The sequence below is a fragment of the Nycticebus coucang genome, chromosome 3 (genome assembly GCF_027406575.1).
Source record: "Nycticebus coucang isolate mNycCou1 chromosome 3, mNycCou1.pri, whole genome shotgun sequence".
Lineage (NCBI taxonomy): Eukaryota > Metazoa > Chordata > Mammalia > Primates > Lorisidae > Nycticebus > Nycticebus coucang.
Window position 1 is genome coordinate 107,721,303 of NC_069782.1, and position 17,019 is coordinate 107,738,321.

The following is a 17,019-nucleotide window of genomic DNA, read 5'->3' on the forward strand; positions in this document are numbered from 1 at the left end:
TGTTTTGTTTTGTTTTATTTTGTTTTGCTTAAGCTGAAACGCACTGGTATTTGTTGTCTGTTCGCTTGTCTGTTGGATTGGTGTATTTGCCTTGGCAGTCTGCATGAAGAAACCTGTCATGAAAAGTTATGCTTGGCCTTCACCTTGGTCAGAGACCCTCCTCCATACCTTCTCCCCAGTATCATTGAATGTCCTACACAAAGCCACATTCCTTAAATATTTACAGAGACAGTATCTGACACATTAACCTGCAAAGATTGTATTCTTGTTTTCCAAAAATAAGTAAATAAAATTTTATGTTCAGTTATAAAGTATGATTAGAAATCTATGGTAAATACCTTGATAATTCCTGAAATTATCAACATTATTAGGAATACTTGATTTTTTTCTCTCTATGAAAGGATAAAGGCATTATAAACCTTATTTTAATATCTTCAATTTGAATTAATTATTATTTTGCCAAAAGTAAAATTATATTTATCATCCCCTTTTAAAGTGTTTTTGTAATAAACCTAATATTCATGTTTTTATTTGTTATTTGACCATTACAACTGCAATTCCTTTTTATGCTCTTATGTAAGCCTATATCTTCTGTTATCACATGTAGATAAACACATCTATTAAGAGTTGAGGTTACATACAACCTCTGTAGGAGAATTATGATACTGTCTGCTTAAATGTCATAAAATAAAGCTGCACAATCCAACTACATAAACTGTGTGTGATTGTGGTCTGCTTATTTCCATCCATCTTTTTTAGTATTATCCTATTTTAAAATTTAACAAAATTATTTCTTGTGGCTTAATTGGCTAGCTTCAATTTGCAGCCATTCTTTTACATTCCTTTTGCAAAAGGACACTGTCAAAAATTAATCTGTCGTTATATGACAAGTTCAATCAAGAAGGGCTTTTTCGGAAAGTTTAAATTTTCAATGCAGGTTATATTAGAGCCAGGAAATGAAACTGCCCACGACCATTTCACAAATTGAAAATCACAGAAACTCTTAACTGTGCAGGGCATGAAAGTCATAGAAACTGTTGGAGAAGTGAATTGTTACACTGATTATTTTCTTGCTAAGGGAAAAAATACAGCAATGATCTTTCACATTAGGAAATTTACAGAATTTCTTTTTTAAATAAATGACTGTGTCCTTTTAAATCATTAGCATTTTATATAATAAACCTATTGTGTTTAAAAAACAGACCAACTTTCTTATGGTCTATTTTAATAACTTTTAATTCTTTGATTCAAAATTCCTATTTATATCTACTGAATTTTTCCCCCTGTTAAATCCCATGCCTAACATATGGTAGACCTTCAAGAATTGTTTGTGAATGAATGAATGATGGCATGTTTTCAGGCTTCTGATATATTATTATTTAATTAGCAAATGATTCTGCAGCTTTGAAATCATCCCCAACCTTAGTGGCACCTCTGATTTTCAAATGAATACTATTGATGAAACATTGTTTGTAAGTACAGTACTATAAATGTATTTAATTTGATACCAAAATAATGTGGATTTTTTTTCCAGCCCTGTCATAGTGGAAATCCCTCACTTTGGGTCCATGAGAGGAAAAGAGAGAGAACTCATTGTTCTTCGAAGTGAAAATGGTGAAACATGGAAGGAGCATCAATTTGACAGTAAAAATGAAGATTTAGCCGAACTACTTAATGGCATGGATGAAGGTAATGCTGGTTCCTTGATTATGTAATTGTCTGCAGGCAGAAACTGAAATAATAATAAATTAAATGAGACTAAATTCCGCACATCTGAAGGTTAATCTGGGGCCCAGGTTTTTAGCTTTTATTACTGTTTTCTGTATCCTCAGGCATGACATTCCATTGAATCTAAAAACTTTTCCCCCTATAATACAAATGTACAAATATTCTGATAACTTCTTTGTCTTTAATGAAATCTATCAATCTTTCTGAAACCCAAGAAAATTTTCTACGTCAAAAATGGGTGAGGAGAGGGTGAAATAATAATGGGAAGTATGCAAAGCACACAGAACATTTTGAAGAAAGGACGCTCACATTTTACTTTTGGAATTGTTTTCAGATTCTTTCAGCTCATTCACTTTTCTCCCAGATTATTTCAAAATCATTCGTGAATTTTTAATATCTCTTGGGCCACTATTAGTTTTTAAAAAAATAAGTTTCAGGGTAACTATTGGAGTCTGTGGTGTTCCATGTCTTATTCTTTGACAAACTCAGACTGGTATATAACTGAGCCTGTCACTTTCTTGTATACAACTCTGACTATTAAAATCATAGCGGTTTTTCTTAGTAAACATTGGGAAGAGCCTGGTTTTGGTAGTAAGTTTTGAATGTAGAGTTTTCCTTAAAAAGTTTAGAGGAGGAAAAACAAAAAAAGACCAAACTCACCATAAAATCTGATTTTATGGGCGGCACCTGTGGCTCAAGGGAGTAGGATGCCGGTCCCATATGCCGGAGGTGGCAGGTTCAAACCCAGTCCTGGCCAAAAAACTGCAAAAAAAAAAAAAAATCTGATTTTATGTTGAGAAAAATATCAGAGCTAATTTTTCCTTTTGGCTCAGTTCGTAGTCACTACAAATTCAGCAGTTGTTTTAAATAACAGCTTTATTGGAGATTCAATTCACATTCCATGAAATTCATTCTTTTACCATTTAATTCACCGGCTCTTGGAATGCATCCAGCATAGTCTGTCTGTGTCATATTCTGTGGACACAGGAGCTAGACAAACTCAGGGATATTTGGGGAATAATTTTGGGCATGTTTCTTGACCCCTAAGACCCCATTTCTTCTGTAAAATCAAGATTACTTTCCTTACTTCAAAGGATTATTGGTGAGAATAAATAATTATGTGAAGCATGTATAAAATAAAGTCCTTCTCACATAATAAGCCCTTGACAAATATCAGTTGTTAACTACTGTTACAGTCACTCTTCAGAAAAAACTGCCATGCCAAAGTTTGATATACGACATAATCACCACCGCCCGCAAATGTAACACTTTTATGGCAAGGTAGAAGAAAACTAATAATTGCTGAATGTCTAGCATTCCTGAGGCACTGATATTCTATATGAAAATTTTAAAAGAAAGCATAGCTCTGCAAAGTAGGTGGTTTTAATCCTGCGTTACTGATAATGGATCTGAAGTTCGGAAAAGTCAAATAACTTATGTATGGTTACCATGACGAACAGCAGGGCTGGGGTTAAAATCTAGTTCTGCCTGTTTTCAAAGACTTTTAACTATATCCTACCTACACTTTATTTTATTTTTATTTCTTTTTTGCAATTTTTGGCCGGGGCTGGGTTTGAACCTGTCACTTCTGGCATATGGGGCCGGCGCCCTACTCCTTTGAGCCACAGGCCCTGCCCTATCCCACTTATTTAGAAATGTGTATCCTGTTATGTAGAAAATAAGCCTACAGAGGAAATTTCTATAAACTTCTATTTTGGTTCAGGTTAGATTTAGCCTAGGTTAAGTCCAAAAGAATAGTCCTTTCAAATGAATTATATATCTGGGGAGTATACATTATTTAAAGAATATACATAGACTGATTTTTAAATTCCATCCCATCTGTAACGTCAAATGATTTCTGATGGATAGAAACACGCAAAGGTAATTACAATTTCTAATTTTTATTGCCTCCTTTACAGCATGAAATATAGTCATTCTCTCATAAGGAAATTTAATTAAAAACCCATAATCAAAAGTTTTAAAATATGTATTTCCTAAGAGAAAGAATGAATTAGCATTTGTGAAAATGCTGCAATAATATGTTTCAGAATAAAAAACAGAAAGAGTGAAAAAATGGGTTTCTCATAATGATTTTTTTGTTGTTTTAAGGAAAATAAAGTATAAAATATTTTCAGATATCTAATATTTCTTAAATGCTAAAGTGAGTTACTTATTTTTAAAATATAGCTTCTACACAAGGTTTTTCTTTAATGGATAGTCGCTTTGATACCATAAGCCTCTTGAGGACAAAGTACGTGTCTTTATCTTTGAATCACCCATGCCCTGCACAGTGCTGGTTTCCATACTCACTAAGTCCTGAGAGTGAGTAGAAAGATAACCTTAATATAATATACAGCTGTCTGGAGGAAAGGTCTCGTTAGTCTATTTCCTCTACTCCGTTCTTCAGTAAAGTTAATATCCAGGAGGAAAAAATTAAAGACGAGCATTTACTTTACAAAGGAAAAGTTCTGAGAAAGTTGAAAAAATATCAACTACTTTAAGACAGTGCTGTACAATAGAACTTTATGATAATGGAAATGTTCCCTGTCTGTGCTGTCCAATACAGTAAGTGCTACTCACTTGTGGCCTTGGGGCACTTGAAATGTGACTAGTGTACTTGAGGAAGGTAATTTTAATTATGTTTAATTTAAATTTATTTCTAACAGCCCTGTGTAGCCAGTAGCTTCCTCATTGGATAGTGCAGTGCCAGCAGGAACCTTGAATATTCTAATAATACATCTGCTTTCATTTTTGAGTATAGACATTATAGTATAGTCCTGTAAGGCAGAAGTGGAATTTTTTTTTTTAATTAAGGCTTATTTATCAAGTGGACTTCCTTGATTTCATTCTGACATAGCTTCATTTTGTTTGTAATAAGCCAGTTTTTAAATAAAAATTAATCACATCTTTGCTCAGTGCTACGCTGCCCCAAATGCTGCCCTACTGAGGGCATCTGCCAGACAGTAATACATCCTCCCTCCTGAATTCTGTGTCTTGTCTTGGAAATAGTAGACAAAGTTTCTTTGCTACATTTTATAAGACCAGGTACACTTTGGTTCCATTTTGGACAGTTAAAGGAAACGTAAATGCTTCCAGTTTTGAAGAATCCAGCACTGGGAGCCATTAGACTGAAAACGAGGGCTGAATTTTCAAGGCACAGTGATTTTCTCCAGGTATTTAATATAAAAATAATAATGAAGGAACCACCACACATATTTTATAATTGAAGCTCAATTAGATTTCATAACCGAGCTTAAGCCCCACTTGCCACCACTCTTCTCCACTCCACAAAGACACTTCCTTTTTATCAGAACATTTCCTCCTCCAGAATAGGCAAAAATAAATATCAATCTTTCTTTTTTTTTTTGTGGAGACAGAGTCTCGCTTTAGGGCCCTCGGTAGAGTGCCGTGGCATCACACAGCTCACAGCAACCTCCAGCTCCTGGGCTTAAGCGATTCTCTTGCCTCAGCCTCCCGAGTAGCTGGGACTACAGGCGCCCGCCACAACACCCGGCTATTTTTTGGTTGCAGTTCAGCAGGGGCCAGGTTTGAACCCACCACCCTCAGTATATGGGGCCGGCGTCTCACCAACTGAGCCACAGGCGCCACCCTCAATCTGTCTTTTTAAAAAGACTATGTATCTATCTTTTTCCTTGAAGATCTAACCAGGAGAGGCGCTCCTAAGTAGGAAAGCGTAAACACAGTTCAGGAGATTGTTCTATCTTCTTTTTATCCACACCACTCTGTTCCCTGCCCCTTTTTTGCTCTTGGATAATTGATAATTAACAAAATAAAAATTGTTCCTGAAATAAACCATTGACCAGATCACTCAAGACTTCCTAAAATAAAAGAGAAATACATCATTCTACCATTATTTTATTTAGCCTATTAATTTATAATAATTAAGCTTTATCTGTTACCTGTGGCAAGTGACCCTTGAAAATGCTTGTTTCTCCTTTTTAAACTCGCTTCTCCATAAATGATTATATGCACTGCTTTATAACCAATTTATATGCTACTTTATAACTAGTTCTGTTACACACTCTTCTCTGAAGATCTTTTTCCTTTTGTTAGAAAAGTTCACTTTACTGCATCTATGCTCTGAAAATTTACAACTCAAGTACTTAATAATTTTACCAAATATTTTGATTACTGATTTTTAATTAAACAATATAACGATAAAGATCAGAGTATGGTTCTGTAGTGTTTTAAAATACACCGAGCCTTTCCATCAAATCTAATTTTGAGTGTAACTCCAGAGAAAGACAGATTCAAGGAGGAGGATAATTTGCCCAGTATAATGTGGACAGGATCATGATCTGTAGAAGTCACATAGACCAGAGTCCCCATCCTGGCTCTACCACGTATTGTTTGTGTGACCCTAATTGTATTCTCAACCTCTCTAAACCTAAGTTTAAATCTGTACAGTGAGGATGCCTCATAGGGAACTAAGGGAAAATAGATGAGCAAATACACGTAAAGTTCTTAGCACAGTGTCTGATACGTGGGAGCCTCAGCGTTTCGTCACAGTCACAGCTGCCACGTAAGCAAGGAAAGCAAGTGTGGTCTGAAATCCTTCCTCTTCCACTTGCCAGGCCCTTTGCCATGACACTGGCCTGTACTTTAGAGGGGCTCTTATTTCTAATTTGCTCAAAGCTGCTATCTAGTGTACCTGTAGGGCTGTGCCCACTCTATTCCAGATTACACAAAGCCAACACACAGGCTAGTGGAAACCCTGGTCGTGGTTGACGAGGGCGGCACACACCCCACACCACTACCCAATCGGGAACTGGTAAATAGATAGATCCAGACTTCCGAAACCTAGATTTCCGATTATATGCCCAGTTGCCTCTCTACAGTAGTCCTTTGCCTATGTGTGTTCTTGAATGAAAGAGGTCTATGAAAGTGCTTTGTGTGGAAAAGCAATGTCACACAAATATCAGCTAGTATTTAAATTTTCCATTACTAATCAAAGCACCCTCTCAGTTCTTGTATGACTCAAAGGATGTGGTGTATATTCAGGAGAACCTGTAGCTGCAAAATTAAGGAGAGATTAAGCATTATTTCTAAAGCATCAATGGTTTTGCTAATGAAGTAGGTGTGTAAGCAAAGCTCTATTGAAGTTAGAAGCTAGAGATAGTCCAGGTGTGAAGAACCTGCTTTTACCACTAAGGTATCCCGTGGCAGGAGCAACTTTTCTCTTTGGCAGCAGACATAGATCTTGTTCTAGCCCTTGCCAGTTTGTTCTCAGGAAAGAAAAAAACACTGAAAACAGAAAACAAACATTCATTTACCACCACCCCCCGCCATCCCTGCCAAAATAATCTTTCCACATTATAACTTTAAATGAAAACTTTAATTAAACTCACAAAGTTGAATTGAACATGTTTAAAATTGTGTTTCCAAAGTCAAACTCCAAAGGGTGTTTTGTAGTTTGTGGTTGTGTTGGGCCTGGGGGGGGGGGGGCGGCATTTACTAGTAGAAAAATCCTTCCTTCTTAGAAGTCTTTAACTTACAAATCAAACATCTTGAGATACATTTTAGTCCTGCATTGCCCTATGTAGAAGCCACTAGCTCCATGTGGCTGCAGAATGAGCACTTGAAATGGGCCTAGTACAAATGGAAATCTGCTGCAAATGTAAACTACGTTTATCTGTATAAACATACAGATAGGTGAGGATTAGAATCCCCTCCAAATCTACATGTCGTTAATAATTTTTACAATGCTTCTGCACAGCCAAGAACATAGTGAGTAAAGCAAGCAGACAGCCCTCAGAATGGGAGAAAATATTTGCAGGTTATACCTCCGATAAAGGTCTAATAACCAGAATCCATAGAGAACTCAAATTTATTAGCAAGAAAAGAACATGTGACCCCATCTCAGAGTGGGCAAGGGACTTGAAGAGAAACTTCTCTAAAGAAGACCGACGCAAAATCTACAAACACATGAAAAAAAGCTCATCATCCTTAATCATCAGAGAAATGCAAATCAAAACTACTCTGAGATATCACCTAACCCCAGTAAGAGTAGCCCACATAACAAAATCCCAAAACCAGAAATGTTGGTGTGGATGTGGAGGAAAGGGCACACTTCTACACTGCTGGTGGGAATGCCCACTAATACGTTCCTTCTGGAAGGATGTTTAGAGAATACTTAGAGACCTAAAAATAGACCTGCCATTTGATCCTATAATTCCTTTACTAAGTTTATACCCAGAAGACCAAAAGTCACAATATAACAAAGACATCTGTACCAGAATGTTTATTGTAGCCCAATTCATAATTGGTAAGTCATGGAAGAAGCCCAAGTGCCCATCGACCCACGAACGGACTAGCAAATTGTGGTACATGTATACCATGGAATACTATGCAGCCTTAAAGAAAGATGGAGACTTTACCTCTTTCTTTTTTTTTTTTTTTTTTTTTTGTAGAGACAGAGTCTCACTTTATGGCCCTCGGTAGAGTGCCGTGGCCTCACACAACTCACAGCAACCTCCAACTCTTGGGCTTAAGCGATTCTCTTGCCTCAGCCTCCCGAGTAGCTGGGACTACAGGCGCCTGCCACAACGCCCAGCTATTTTTTGGTTGCAGTTTGGCCGGGGCCTGGTTTGAACCCGCCACCCTTGGTATATGGGGCCGGCGCCTTACCGACTGAGCCACAGGCGCGGCCCGACTTTACCTCTTTCATGTTTACATGGATGGAGCTGGAACACATTCTTCTTAGCAAAGTATCTCAGGAATGGAAGAAAAAGTATCCAATGTACTCAGCCCTACTATGAAGCTAAATTATAGCTTTCACATGAAGACTATAACCCAACTATAGCACAAGACTATGGGAAAAGGGCCAAGGAAGGGGAAGGAAGTGGGGAGGTTTTGGTGGAGGGAGGGTAATGGGTGGGGCCACACCTATGGTGCATCTTAGAATGGGTACAGGCGATTGCACTAATGTACACAGCTATGATTTAACAATAAAAAAAACAAAAAAAATAAATAATTTTTACAATGGTTACACATTAAGAGGGTAATGTTTTGGATCTATTGGTCCAAATAAAATATTGTTGAAATTAGAGCCAGATGTGGTAGTAGGGCATGCTTGTAATCTCAGCTACTCAGCAGGCTCCAGACCAGTCTGGGCAACTTAGCCCCCATCTTTAAAAAAATAATAATTTGACCTGTTCCTTTTAAATTTTTAGTGTGGCTATAAGAAAATTTAAAATTTAAAAATTTAAAATTATATATTTGGCTTGCATTATATTTCTTCTCGATAGTGTGTAGACCTTGCTTTACATATCTCTTAGGTTTTAAAATCAAAATAGTTGCTAGCTTAGTATTATAAGAAGGCATTGAAGACGTATGAATTGCGCTATGACTTTAAAACCCCAGTCACTGTACATTAAAATAAAATGTTGCTCATGTTCCCCAATTTTATAATGCCAGGAGAATATTTTGTTATATGTTCTCATTGCTTACCTCTCAGATGAGAGAAAATGAGGTTAAGATAACACATTTTAGATTGAATAATTATACTATTTTATTGTAAAGGGAAATGGATACTTGTTGCGTAACAGAAAATACTTTTTCTAAATTTACTATCTAACTGTGCATCAGTGATATCTTAAAAACAGAGTTCTCAGTTAGAAATTGCCACTTTGGTTCATTTTACTCTAACTTGTTTTTAATTCACCAGTCATGAGGCAAATATAGTAATTGTAAAGTGTCAAGTCATTGTAGAAGCAGCTGAACACTGGAAAGTGAAATATGTACCTTTATGTTGTGCACAGCACCTTCTGTTGGAGAAATCTAGTAACAGTTTTGAAAGATTTCAAAAGACAAAATAAAAATTTAACTTCACCAAAATAAGCTTATGGTTAGGTAGGCACTAAAAAAAAAAAAAAGCCTACCGAAAACAACTGAATCACAACAAAATATTTATTTTCAGTCTGTTGCCATAAAATTTAATTTTAAGTCAACTGAACAATGATCATCACATTAAACAATGACCATCACATTAAATAAGGAAACTGTACCAGAAAATGAAAATTGGACCAAAGCAAAAGCACTAATTAATAATGGTGACTTTTATATGTGTCTATGTATGTGGATTTGCCAGCAATTAAGTGTTTTTATGAGACATTGGTGAGTCAAAATACTGGTATCAGATCACAGATATGACCCACAAATCAGGCACAGTGGGGCTTGTAGCCCTCTGAGGACAGTGCAGCAGGCCCGAGCTTGGTCACCTGCGGTGTCGGTATGAACAGAGAGGCCTGCGTGCCCGATACAGCAGGTCGAAGCTGTGGGAAGCTCAGCATACTCTGCATATGCTGCCCATGCTGGGGTGCCGATTTATGGAGTTTAACTTTGAGACATTACATATCATCCTGGATTTTGAAGATACTACATAGGTTTTTTTTCCATCCTCTGGATGGAACAGTGATGGTTTAAACAAAGGGTTAAAGAAAGTGACATCATGGGGCTAACTGCCTGAAAGCCTTGTGTTGTTATTTGCAAAATGTGAAGAGTACTCTTCTGGAAAAAAATACAGAGAAGCAGACACAAAGAATTTGGGTTTCTTCATCTCTGCCATAGAAGAAAACCCTAGAATGATTTTCCAACATGGCCAGACATCCCCTCCCTGGCATTTCTTCCTCTAGGAAGCCACCCCCAAGTCCCGGACTCAGTTAGAACCACCTGCTAAACATGAGCATACACAACACCTGTCTTCTTCCCTGACTGCAGCTTTGAACTTTGCTGTTTTCCCTGGGGAATTGTGGAAGTCCCTGGGGGGCTTGGACGGACCCTGACTTGTTGCCAGTTATTATGTCTAGTGCATAGAACAGGTTTCGACACAGGGTTTTCACATCAGCATCATTTGTTGAATAAATGAATGACTTGTATCTAGGCGTCTGCCCCACTGTTGGTGACGCTTTTCTTCAATAATTGAGTAAACAGTGTTATGCAAGAGAGAAAGCCACTTTTCTGGAGGAAGGGAGGCCACAACCAAATGGGGAACAGAGGGCTGGGGGCCTGAGGAGAGTTTGGGGCAAGTTATGCTCACTCTGCACATAGAGTACAAAGTAATCTTAAACTTCAGCACTGAAAGTAAAGTTAGAAAAATAACTACATTTCTCCCTGATGTTTTCTTATAATAGCTCCTAAGCACGTAATGACCAGAAATTAGTTTCCTAAAAATAGCTTTTCAGAAGTTACATGGATTGCTAAAATGGAGGGGGAAACAAGCAGGTATGTCATTATTTCCAGACATTCTGCATCATTAGCGCATAAGCATTGTGCAAATCTGAATTAACAGAGACAGTCTCCACCCTGAACAGTTGTAAGATACAAAATAATGCTGATCCAGATAAAGCAGATGTTAGAACCGAATAAGAGTATGGGTTAAATACCAAAACTATAAAGGGTTCACGGGGCCTTCCTGTGCTATGTCTGCAACTTCCCAGGAATTTATAACTATTTAAAAATGAAAGTTTTTAAAAATTGAAAAGTTGCTTATTAGTTTACATCAAGGAAGAAGGATCAAGTTATGTTAGTTGAGGTTTTATTCCCTATAACGTCAGGGTGGGCTTGTTACAAAAGTTGCATGTTCACGTAGAGCTGAACATTAATTCCTAAGAGACAAAAGTCTATAATTTTCTAAAATACTTCAGTAACTATATTACAGGTGCTGGACTGTTCTAAATATTCTACAGGTAGAATTAAGTATTACAGATTTAGCTTTTATTTTCTTCAGTTTATATGGTATTTAATTTTCTGTTATTGAATTTTTTATAAAATGGAATGACATTGAAATGATAGAAATTCAGATGTATAGTTTGGAGAGATACAAATTAGAGGTAGTGTGATGATTTAAAAAAAAAAGTCTAATTTACGTTTTCTCTTAAATCTGCTCTGAGTTTCTTCCAAAATGGTGTGATCTTGAAAAGAACCTTTGTAAGTTATTAATTACTACATGTGTGAATAGAATTGTGCTGGGTGCATTTCCGTCATTTGTCACATCCACCCCAGAGGAACTTTCTATCCTGATCTTACAGAAGAGGGACACAGGGTTCAGAGAAGTTTAGGGACTTTGCCCAAGGTCCCAGCACATCAGTTGCAGAGCTGGGTTTAAACTCTGGGCACCTCTCACCGACAACCTTCCACAGACCCATACTCACTAGCTTCCTTTTTGAATTCTAACATTCTAAGACTCCTTTTTTCCCACCTCTCAATATCAAATACCCCATTCTTAGGCTATTAAAGCTGAGCAGAGAATTTTCCTGAGTAGACATTAAACACTGATACAGAAATCACCCTTTGTGAAACCTTGAGGTCATTTGTATTCCTTCCCTAGACCATTCACACTCACGCTGGCCAGGTCACAAAAAGGCTTTAAAACCTAATTCGATATAGGAAAGAGAGTCTCCTTTAACCAATTTATCAAGACATTTAATCAAGCGCACGTAAGAGTGAGGCAAAACTAATCAGGACGTACATTTGAAAGCTTTGCGAGTAACTCATTTAGTCAGAACGTGATTCAATCCTGTTATTTAATCCTGTTATTTATGCTTCTTGGTACTATAGTGTCCATAACCATTTATACTTGCAAAGCATTCTATGATCTTTATTGTTGTCCTACAAAACGTCAGTCACAGAGAACACTGCCCCACCTTTTACAAATAAAGAAACTAAATGAGTTACAAAGTGCTTAAGAAATTTATTACTAATCAATGAGGTCAGAATGCTGTGGAACATTAGTGGTTACATAGTCGGAGTTTGATGCTTACAGAGGGGTCCACTGAGAAGTCATGTCACCTTTTTTTGTTTTGAAACAGAGTCTCACTTTATTGCCCTTGGTAGAGTGCCTTGGCGTCCACAGCTCACAGCAACCTCCAACTCTTGGGCTGAAGCGATTCTCTTGCCTCAGCCTCCTGAGTATCTGGGACCACAGGCACCTACCATAATGCCCGGCATTTTTTTGTTGCAATTGTCATTGCTGTTTTAGCTGGCCGGGGTGGGGTTTGAACCTGCCACCCTTGGTATAAGGGGCCAGCACCCTACCCACTGAGCAACAGGCACCACCCAATTATCTTTTTTTTGCAATTTTTGGCCAGGGCTGGGTTTGTACCTACCACCTCTGGTATATGGGGCCGGTGCCCTACTCCTTTGAGCCACAGGCACTGCCCCCCAATTATCTTTGTTTGTTTGTTTTGTTTTGCAGTTTGGCCGGGGCTGGGTTCGAACCCACCACCCTCGGTATATGGGGCCCGTGTCCTACCCACTGAGCCACAGGTGCTGCCCAAATCATGTCACCTTTCTGACCAGGGCATTTGCAAGTCTATTCATTACTCATCCATTGATTGATCACCACCCATGTGCCAGGTAGTCAGCAGAGTGGTCGAAGTTCACCTCTGTCTGACTTCATCTCTCCCCGCACCCTTCCTCGACTTAGGTTCTAATCTCAGCTCTAAAACTGACTAGCTAAATCAGTTCAAGCAAGTCATTTAACCTCTCTGAACTTCAGGTACCAGAAAGTTTTCTCAGGCCAATAATAATCGACCTTCACAAACTAGACACTGAGTAAGTGTAAATTTTAACCTCCCTCCTGGCCAACTCCTGGATTGCTGGAGCTCCAGAGTTTGAGACCTGTTTCAGAATTCACCTCTCTATTCCCTTTAATCCTCTTTTGTGTGTGTGAAAACTTCACTAGTCAGATTTTTTTCTTTTTAGAGGGAGAGAGGAGAGAGAGATTTCAGGGTCCTTTCATAGTCTTATGTCATTATGAATCACTCTGAAAGGTAAACAGCACTTAATGTTTTGTTGTTTCCCATATAGCAACTTAGGTCATTTTTTCTTTTAATTTTATAGTTACAGAGTGGTGTAGAATATCATTTTCAAACAGAAACACATTTAAAAGTGATGGATATTTACTGTTGCCCAGGTGTCTTTTCTCATATTAAACCATCCTCAAGTTGTTTTTATAGGATCCTGTTGCCATGTTTAATAACTAGGGTTCTGAATTTTTAAGGCAAGGTACAGAATGAGTGTCCACTAAGATGTTGCTTCCCAAATGTGTCAAGTCATAAAGTCACCTGAATTGAGTATGAAACACAGATTTTTTTTTTTTTTTTTTTTTTTGTAGAGACAGAGTCTCACTTTATAGCCCTCAGTAGAGTGCCATGGCCTCACACAGCTCACAGCAACCTCCAACTCCTGGGCTTAAGCGATTCTCTTGCCTCAGCCTCCCAAGTAGCTGGGACTACAGGCACCTGCCACAACGCCCGGCTATTTTTTACTTGCAGTTTGGTTGGGGACGGGTTTGAACCCGCCACCCTCAGTATGTGGGGCCGCCGCCTTACCGACTGAGCCACAGGCGCCTCCCGAAACACAGATTTTTAGGTTCTATTCTAGGGCCACTAAGTCAGAATCTCCACTAGGGAAACTGAAGAAGCTGTGATGTTCACAAGTAGTACTGGTGTTTCGGATAATCTGGCCAGGTCGGGGCATGTCACACTAGGAGCTAGGGTGTGACTGGGGGTGTGAATGTGATACAAGCATCACATTTGTGCTGCAGATTATTTTGTTGGGCTTTTCTCTGTATGTAAAGGACAGGAGCAAAGCAAAGATTATTAGGTAATATATTCCTGCTTCTCTGACCTAAGTAATATGGAACATTTAAAATCTGAACACGTATAAATTCAATCCCAGAAAGAATATTAGCATTGCTCATTTTTATATAATCAAGGCTTTATTGGTATTTGTCTGGAAATCTGATTTCTGACATAGTTTTAAGTTTGCAACACAAAACTATAAAGGCCTTTTATATTCTTATGAATTCCTAATTCCTTTGGGTAAACATTCATTAAGGAAACAGTAATTTCAGTTACAAACACACAGACGTAATAGACTTCACTAAAAAAATGATAGTTACTTTTTCACTGTAATTTTTTAATAAATATGAAACTATTAAAAGAACAATTACCACTTCCTGTTAGTAAATATATTTTTGACCAAAATTATATAGTTGTTTGATATGAAAGTGTCTGAGTCTCATTAATTCTCAATTGATTTCTTTGTTCAGTGGACACTAGTATCTACTATGTGCCAGTATCAATATCAGAGGTATCAATTTAATTCAGTATAATTTAATTGTGATTACTTCATATTTCATGAAAAGGAAACCTATTTTTTAAATAAACTAATGTTTTAGAATCAAAAGCCTTGGGGGAAGGCTCCCACGATGCCAGGTAATGTGGCCACAGATCAGGGTAAGTAGTAGCTGAGTGTCGAGGGCCCTTGTTTCATTCCCTCTTGTAGCCTTCTCCTGCCAACTGGGCCTTTACTTACCTGTTTTCAAACATTCAGCTAACGTCATTCATTATCAGAGTTTCCTTTTTGTAAAGCAAGAAGCAGGAAAAAAACGTGCTTGAGTTGAATCTATATTAAAATACAGTGTTTTTTTATATTGACATATATTTGTCACTTAATATTAGTGTTAGTATGATTGTGCATGTGATAATTATAATAATTCATGAGGATACACTTGTTATATTTCCTCCTTGCCCAATTTTTATGTAAATCATAAGAATTTACATATATAAGGCCAGGCACTGTGGCTCATGCCTATAATCCTAGCACTCTGAGAGGCCAAGGCAGGTGGATTGCCTGAGCTCAGGAGTTTAAGACCAGCCAGAGTTAGACCTCATCTCTAAAAAATAGCTGAGCATTGTGGCGGATCCCTGTAGCCCCAGATAGTTGGGAGGCTAAGGCAAGAGGATCTCCTGAGAAGAGTCTGAGGTTGCTGTGAGCTATGACGCCAGGCACTTTACCTACGGTCCCAAGACAACAAAGTGAGACTCTGTCTCAAAAAAAAAGAAAAAATAATTTACACATATAAATATGTAATTAGTCAATTCTTATGCAATTATATTTTTGGTGACTTTACATTTTGAAGATTTACCTATTAGAACATATACTCCTCCCTCATTCTTTTTAATACTGCATGTTAGTCCATATCATGAATGTATCATAACTTAACCTCTGCCCTCTTGATGGTCAGTAAGATCATGTGATAGGTTTTTGGGTCATAGGAATTCTGTGGTGACTGGATTCCACCTTCTCTTCTTGCCTTCTCACACTTACCAATACCTATGTCATTTATTTTCTTATGCAACATTGTGGAATTTCATAGCCTAGACTTCAATGACAACCCCTGAAAGGATTATGCCTTTCTTTATAAACCAATATTTAAGTATTAATTTTTGTATCTTTTTACATTTTTCTTGACTTTTATTTTCTGGGAAAAAATTATAAATGTTTTAAGCACACTAATAGGATATAATCTGCTTAAAAGGAGACGGCGATGATATTGTTTCTCCATTTCAGCATGCAGAGACCTAGAAATCTCAGTATTAAAGAAGGCCACAGTGTGGTTCTAATTTAAAGGATGATAACATGGGACCCTAACTGCTCCCACTTGCCTGCTGCAATGCCCGAAATTCCCACATTAATTGTTCCTTTGAGTTGTGAGGCTTATCTTCAAAACACCTGTTAAATGTACATTGAGGGTCAATATCATGCAAGTTTTAATAGTGACAAAACTGCTGAAAGCTTAAACTAGGGAGGATACAACCTAGAGCTACTGGCAAATCCTAAAAGATGTGAGAAGTTGAGTGTGAGGGCACTGATCAACTTCCCCTAAGAACTCTGGTCATGTAGTTAAAAAGCTGAGCTTCTCCATTTGCCACTCAGCTGCTATCTCTGGAATATTCATGTTCATTTTATATTTGAGAGATGGCTTTAATGTCTCTAAAAAGATAATACTGTATTGTAGAGAAGACATGCAGTCAGCCTACCTCCATTACACTATATGGACGTTCTTCCCAATTCATCGCTATTATAATTTCTCGGGGTGATATAGCAGTTTCTACCTTCAGTTCTCATGAATAATTTGCACACATATACTCACACGTGCATGCCCATTACTCACACACACAGATGGCTGAGAAGTATATAACACTGCCATTTCCCCGAAAGATGTCTCACTTCCTCTGGTGGGCCCAGACTGATCTTGAGTAAATTTCATACTCACAGGATACGCAGCTTGTTAGTTGCAGAGTTAGGAAATCTGTCCTGTTTGAAAGATGTAATTTCATGGAAGAGTCTTAAATAGCTGTTAACTATAAGGAGTCCCGAGCCATTTTGAAGGAGAACATAATGACAACTTCATAGCTGAAGTGAGAAAATATTTGCTGACAATGATTTGTACAGCAATTTAAACAGATTATCAGAACTTTT

The 17,019-nt window shown here is 37.7% G+C and overlaps 1 protein-coding gene across 5 annotated transcripts in view; it reads left to right on the plus strand.

Annotated features, from left to right (window-relative positions):
* ANK3 (ankyrin 3) overlaps window positions 1–17,019 on the plus strand; it is a 545,106-nt gene that overhangs the window by 475,225 nt on the left and 52,862 nt on the right. For all 5 annotated transcript variants that reach the window (XM_053582915.1, XM_053582914.1, XM_053582918.1 and 2 more), the window contains one exon: window positions 1,535–1,689. In XM_053582915.1, coding sequence (XP_053438890.1) covers window positions 1,535–1,689 — 155 coding nt within the window. The remainder of the gene's footprint in view (window positions 1–1,534; window positions 1,690–17,019) is intronic.